The sequence below is a fragment of the Strix uralensis genome, chromosome 19 (genome assembly GCF_047716275.1).
Source record: "Strix uralensis isolate ZFMK-TIS-50842 chromosome 19, bStrUra1, whole genome shotgun sequence".
Taxonomy (NCBI): Eukaryota; Metazoa; Chordata; class Aves; order Strigiformes; family Strigidae; genus Strix; species Strix uralensis.
Genome location: NC_133990.1, coordinates 6,080,019 through 6,086,966, shown reverse-complemented (window position 1 = coordinate 6,086,966; position 6,948 = coordinate 6,080,019). Strand labels below are relative to the sequence as shown.

The window sequence follows — 6,948 nt, the reverse complement described above, 5'->3', positions numbered from 1 at the left end:
AGTTTGATGAAAAATTGTCACCCAACAGGTACCTGACCAGCTGTGCATGCCCCCTCTCCCTCGGTTTCTGTTTACAAGAATGTCCCATCATGGGTCATTGCACTGGTAAGCAAGGCAGTGACAAAATGAGCAATGACCTGGCAGGGACATGCAAGGTTTTGCCAGGACAGTGACAACTTCTGTGGCATGCCACCGAAAGAGAACCCCAAGCAAAAAGTGGTTCAGCAACACGGGGAGAACCACTATCTCCTCTGGCGTGTCTGCGGGGCTTTGCAATGCTTCCAGGCCCCCACGTCAGCTCTTTGAGTCCCGTGTTACAACACAGCGGGGACAGGTATGTGCTTGGCCAGAGGAAACGAACGTTTCCATGTCACTGACCTCACGGGGAGTGCTGGGGGCAAGAGATGACCCGAGGAATGTGGGAAGGGCTGTGCCTATATAGAGCACAAGGAAGGGCGGAGGCAGCAGGTTTCAGCTCCTCTCTGCTCACAGCTCAGTTGTGATTTTCTCCCTGGAAGGGGAATTTTTTTATTTTTTTCCCTGCTCAGCAGCACACGTGAAGATGGATGCTGGATTGGCTGGGGTGCTCGTCACCCTCCTCCTCCTCTCCATCCTGTGGTTCCTGGTCTGGAGAACCAATAAGAAGAGAAGCTGCCTGCCTCCTGGACCGGCCCCGAGGCCCATTCTGGGCAACCTATGGCAAAAGGACGTCCTGCCCCTCTACAAGACCTATGAGAAGGTAAGAGAGGAGCCTCCTCCCAGCCCCATCAGGAGAGAAAGTGTCCCCTGTCAAAATAAAAGAGGAATCGTGCAGGTGATTCTTTTCCTACCTTTCTTTTCTCTTTTTCCCTCTCTCTTCTCTTGCTCTGCCAGAATTGCCTAAATCCCTGCTACTGGGAGCATAATCAATACTGTTACTGAAGTCTTTCTCCTGTAAGAGACCCATAGCAGTGACATTAACCCCTCTCCGGGCTGCAGTGCTGCCGCCATCCAGAGCTGCTTCCCGGAGATGATGCTTCGAACCCCCAAGGTGGTACTGGGATCAGAAACCCCCCGGGGACAGGGCTGGGATGGAAGCAGGGGGAGGATGCCGGCTTTGAGGGAGGCACTTACTCATTCACCACAGCTCTCCTGTCCTCCCCCAGCTCAGCAGCACGTATGGCCCCATCTTCACCATCTGGCAGGGGCAGAAGCCGGTGGTGGTGCTCTGTGGGTATGAGGTGGTGAAGGATGCTCTGCTGGGCCACTATGAGGAGTTCGGAGGGAGACCTGAAATACCTCTTCTGCTGAGTCTATCGAAAGACTATGGTAGGTGTCTGGGTTTCTTCTAGACACCATTGCTCTCTGGATGAACAGAAAGTCCCTGACTGCAGCTGGCCATGCTCAAGTCTAGTGAAAGGCTCAACACCCAAGACCTCAAACACCCATTTCCCACTCTGCAAGCCTGTCCAAATATTAAGCCTCTTGTCCAAGGACAGTATTAATTCCAGTTAGCCAGTTCCAGCTTTGTACTGAGTTTCTGTAGAGATCCTCAGCCTTTCAAGGACACTGTGCACACTCCAGTGTCACTCCCTGGCTTATTGTCCTATTGCTCCCCCGCTGGGCCCAGAGCAGGGTTCCCCATTCCTGGGGAGGAACAGCAGGGTGGGCAGGGGAGTGGTCTTCACTGCCTCCCTCCAGGTTTTGTCTCCAACGATGAGAAGAAGTGGCAGGAGCTGCGGAGGTTCACGGTCAGCACCCTGCGGGACTTTGGGATGGGGAAGAGCTCCATGTCGCAGCGGGTGCAGCAAGAGGCCCAGCATCTGGTGGAACTGCTGTCAGAACTCAAAGGTGACGTGGGTCCTGTCCACCCTGTCCCCTGTGGCAGGCAGAGGACACACAACAGCCTCATGGGACACGTGTAGTCCCCAGAGTTGTTTGCAATGGCTGGTGTGGATTAACCTGGTAGAGAAAAGGCTTAGACCGAGCCCCATCCCACCCAGGGAGAGCTGCAGGACTGCGGTACAGTCATGGCTTAAAGGCCAGGGTGGGAGATCCTGCTCCTAAACTGGTGCAGAGGGTGGCAACCACTCAGGAACATTTCATGCCAAAGAACAGAAATAGGAAACTAAACTTCATGGCATCGAGAATGTACAAATAAGATACCGCCCTGGTGACATGGAGGTTGTCAGGGTGATGACCTCATCTCCAACAAAACTGGGCTGCTGCCAGTGCCACCACCTCTTCAGGGCTTCCTGAATATAAGAGGAGATGGAAGCTCGGTTGTACAGTGGCTCCTCTGCTCTGACGTGTGGTGCTGGCGAGGGGTTGGTTACCGTAGGGAGACACTCTGCAGCCCCCCAGATCCCCAGGGAAGGAGCCCAAAGTGCCTGGAGATGCCTCTGCTTTCCTCAGTCCCAACCACTGGGGAGGGGTTTAGGAGCAGGGAGGTAGATGCTGGAGCCTGTGGCTCAGGAGGGCTCTTTGCTTTGGCTGTTAGATCCAGCAGATTCAACCAGGGCTCAGAGTTCAAAGGACAGGGGATCGGAGGGGGAGGAAGCGTGTTTTCTGTGTTGAAGCAGATAAATAACTGTTGACTTTAGATGCCTTTGCTGCCTCTTCTGTGACTGCAGGAAATGCGTTTGAGCCGATGACAATGTTCAGACATGCAGTTGCCAATGTGATCTGCTCTGTTGTCTTCGGGAGCCGTTACAGCTACAGCGACATGGTCTTTCTGGAGCTACCGGGAATTACGTCAGCTTCTTCCTCTCTCCCGTTGCCACGGTAGGCGTCCTTGCTGTGCTCTCACTCATGTCTGATGTGCTCAGGCAGTCGAGGGATGCTCCTTGGCTTTGGGTCACTCCTTGGCTTTGATGGGACAACATGACTTTGAGAGAAGGTGTGGGAGGCTCCATGCAGGCACCTGAGCCCTCCTGTGCCTCCTTCATCCACAGGTCTACAACACCTTCCCCAACATCATACATCACCTCCCAGGGCCACACAAGAAACTCCTGGCCAACTGTGAGAAGCTGAAGGACTACATCCGTGAAAGAGTCGAGCATCACAAGCTGACGCTGGATCCCAGCTGCCCCCGGGACTACATCGACTGTTTCCTTTTGAAAACAGAGAAGGTAGAGGTGGTGCAAAGAGGGGCGAGGGCTGCCCTCCAGACCTGGCTGCAGCCTGGAAAATCACCCAGACAATACTGAATCTCGTCCCCACCACATCCTTGCAGGAGAAGAGCAGCCCAGAGAACATGTACAGCAAGGAAGACTTGGTCATGTCAGTATTCGATATCTTTGGTGCCGGGACAACAACTACTAGCAACGTCCTGGTCTTCTTCCTCTTGGTTCTGACAAAATACCCCCATATTCAAGGTAAGGGCAGCAAAGTGCGAGTGCTCTCTGTGCCTGAGGAGGTCACAGTGCAGCAAAGGCACAGACAGAGAGTCCCAGCCCTGGAGGGTCCTGTTTGGGGGGAGACCAAAATCATGCTGCACAGGTCACCCAAGGGTGAGAGCCATTAGACACAGATTCATGCAGGCCAGAGGGATCCGGGTACCTGCTCCCTTTTCTCCATCCCTGCCTGTGCAGATGGCCCTGAACCGGCCTATGAGAGGTGCTTTGAACCTGCCAGGTCCGGAGAGGTGTGTGGACAGAGACCCTATTTCTGGTCTCTAGAAGGAGTTATGCCAGGTCGGTCCCTCTCAGATAGGTCACCCTTTGGCTCTAGGATGCCCATGGAGGCCAGTAAGAAATTATGGGGGGTTTTGCACAGCAAGCACAACAACTCCATGCCTGCCTTTTCCCCAGTCAAGGTCCAAGAGGAGATCGATGAGGTGGTGGGTACCAGCCGTGCTCCCAGCACAGAGGACAAGCTGAGGATGCCGTACACCAACGCGGTGATCCATGAGCTGCAGCGCTTCCACAAAAGCCGCAGTGAGAACTTCCCACGGATGACGAAGCGGGACGTTGTGTTCAGGGGCTACACCATCCCCAAGGTAGATGTCATGGCCCTGGAGCCTCTGTGTCCCAAGGGGAAGGGTGGCAGGGGGGCTTGAATGACATTTGCCTTTGCTGCTGGACTTTGTTCACTCCTGAAGGTTCCAGGTCTTTCCCAATCTTTGGTGCAGGGAGATGGCAATAACCTTTTAGTGGAGAAGTAGGGGGAGGTGAACACTGCTGCCAGTTCTGCCCACACACCCGTGTCCCTTGCCTGTCCTGGAAAACACCTCTCTCCACCAGTAAGATGTGCAGGGCTGCTGGGGCTGGGAGCCTGAGCTCACCCGGGCGCAGGGCCAAGCCAGCCCCCACCTCCTTGGCAGATCTGGGGATGGCCGCCAGTCTGGGTTTGACTGCCAGCATTTTGTACAGCACCCACCTGGAAGGAACACTTCCCTCCTTTGGACTTTGTGCAGTGAGAGGGGGTTTAACATAAATCAGTGGGAATAACTCAATAATTTCTGTCTCATGAGATGCACAGAGACCGGCAGGACCATGGGGACACCAGAGCCCCATGTTAGTTGTTCCTGCCTGGCACAGAGCCATCGCCCATCCGGGCTGCTTCCCCCACGGGCATCTGGGTGGGCATCGGGGTGTGCACCCAGCCTTCCCCCACACCCCCCAGATGTTCCTCACTTGCTAATCCATCTCAGCAGAGCCCTGTGTCACTTGCTCCCTTGCCTCTCCCGCAGGGCACAACTGTTATTCCAGTACTTTCTTCTGTGCACACGGACCCAACCCAGTGGGAGAACCCAAAAGAATTCAACCCAGGCCACTTCTTGGATGAGAATGGCAAGTTCAGGAAGCGCGATGCCTTCCTGGCTTTCTCGGCAGGTCAGTGCTCAGCCCTGCACGCTGCCTTTGCCAGCACCCTGCCTGCAGCAGCTCCGTGCCAGGGACCGCCAGCATGAATATTGGTTGGCACCAAAGTTATACCCTTAATATGAGCTTTCTCGCTATCCTTTATGCCCTTTTTTCCCAAATGCTGGACGAAGCCATCAGCCTGGTGCTCACCCTCCCCTTTCTGTGCCCCCAGGGAAGCGGATGTGCCCAGGAGAGGCGCTGGCCCGCATCGAGATCTTCCTTCTCCTCACCACGCTGCTGCAGAGCTTCACCTTCCAGCTCGCTGGCGAGTACAAGGAGACAAATTTGTTCTCCCTATGGCTTGAGATAGAGAGGAGGGCGATACCGGCCAAGTTCTTCACTATTCGGCGCCCAGTGTCCTCTTAAGCAGAGAGCAGCAAGGAGAATCACAGAATCATCTCGGTTGGAAAAGCCCTTGAAGCTCCTCCAGCCCAACCATGAACCTCACTCTGACCGTTCCCAACTCCACCAGATCCCTCAGCGCTGGGTCAACCCGACTCTTCAACCCCTCCAGGGATGGGGACTCCCCCCCTGCCCTGGGCAGCCCATTCCAACGCCCAACAACCCCTTCTGCAAAGAAATCCTTCCTAAGAGCCAGTCTGACCCTTCCCTGGCGCAGCTTGAGGTCATTCCCTCTTGGCCTGGCGCTTGTTACTTCATTAAAGAGACTCATCCCCAGCTTTGCTTCTTCTGAAATCAGAGCAACTCATGACACCATGAATGTTACAGCAGCAGCCGCCTAGCAGGAGGGCTGCTGTGAGTTTTGAGCTTCTCCTCAGAGAACTGCCAGGCATCTCCGACACGAGCTCCATGGGCAACCTGCTCCCGACCCTTCCCCTCCATATCCCAGTAAGACGAGGAAGGCAGCACTGGTTTTCCTTCCACCATATCTATCAGCTCTGACTGAGCCTCTGGCTCCTTGTGCCTCTAGCTGTCTGTAGCTCCCCGGGCTGAGCTGGGCACTCCCTCATTTTGGTGAGCGATTAAGCTTCTACAATAAAAATAACCATCATAACTGGATGCTGGTGTTTATAAGGACACTCACAGCTTCCCTGCCCTTCACAGGTGGCGTACGAGTCAGCCACAACAGCCAAGGTGACAAGGACCTAATACTTCTGCTTCCCTGCTTTGTCCCTTCTCTGTACCCTCCAGCATTGCACACAGTCTGCGACACTGCAAATTGCGCTCGCTCCCACCCCCACATCCCGCTGCACAGGGATGAAACTCCTGTGAACGACCTTTAGGCCATCAAAACGTTAAAAAATGACGCGTGGGAGGAAATGTGCTATAGGAGAGGGGTGCTGTGCCTGGGAAGCGAGAAGTATTTTGCCACCAAAGTCACTGCATCCTTCTCAGGGTGCTCAATGTGTCTTCTGTGCTTTAACCACCCCTGCATGGAGAGGGATTGACTTGCCAGCCCCCAGGCATGCTCCAGTCTTTATTCCAAAACATTGGGACTTTGAAGAAAAGGGTTTTTTCTTTAAAGACCCGTGCAAGGGAAAAAATGACCCAAACACATGCCCACACTGCCCAGCCTCAGCGGTGGCCTGGGCTCCTCCTTCTACCGGCAGGCAGCTGAATGTGTCTCCAGGCCTTGAAAAACCAGTCTGGTTCCCATTGCATCCAGTTCCTCCCAGGGCAAACCTCCCAGACACAGGACTTCAGCTTCTGTTCTCAGGGTGTGTTCACCTTCCCCAGGTTTTTGTGTGTCCCAGGACAGACTGAGCCAGGAAAACATTCAGTTTGTTTTAGCTTTGCCTCCACAGCTTTAATCTTCAAATGAATCTTGCGCATCTCAGGAATTTATTGCTTGCTTCAAAACACTAATCCCCACGGCTCTGGCTGTGGGGAGGGCTCCCCAGGCAGGCAGCCCTGCCTGCACCAGGGACAGGCAGAGCCACCTGAGCTCCAGCAGCAGCAAAATTATTTCAGCTGGAGAAGGAGCACAGGTTTCCAATAAAAGGGCTGAGTTGCCACATGGAAGAGCTGTAGTTTAGGAGGACTATGTGGGAGAGTAGAAGAGATAAAAAAAATATTCCGCTTGCTATCTCAGCTGCTGGGCTGTGCTTCTCTGAGGTCTGTCAATATTTACCTCTGGCAAATA

The 6,948-nt window shown here is 54.3% G+C and overlaps 1 protein-coding gene across 1 annotated transcript; it reads left to right on the top strand.

Moving 5' to 3' along the window:
* Window positions 1-479: 479 nt before the first annotated feature.
* LOC141952128 (cytochrome P450 2C20-like) lies at window positions 480-6,948 on the top strand. Its single transcript, XM_074889196.1, is given in 10 exon segments — window positions 480-739; window positions 1,146-1,308; window positions 1,681-1,830; window positions 2,613-2,720; window positions 2,723-2,763; window positions 2,934-3,110; window positions 3,215-3,356; window positions 3,792-3,979; window positions 4,673-4,814; window positions 5,017-6,948. Coding segments are annotated over 10 exon segments (1,482 nt in total). The 5' UTR covers window positions 480-562; the 3' UTR covers window positions 5,211-6,948.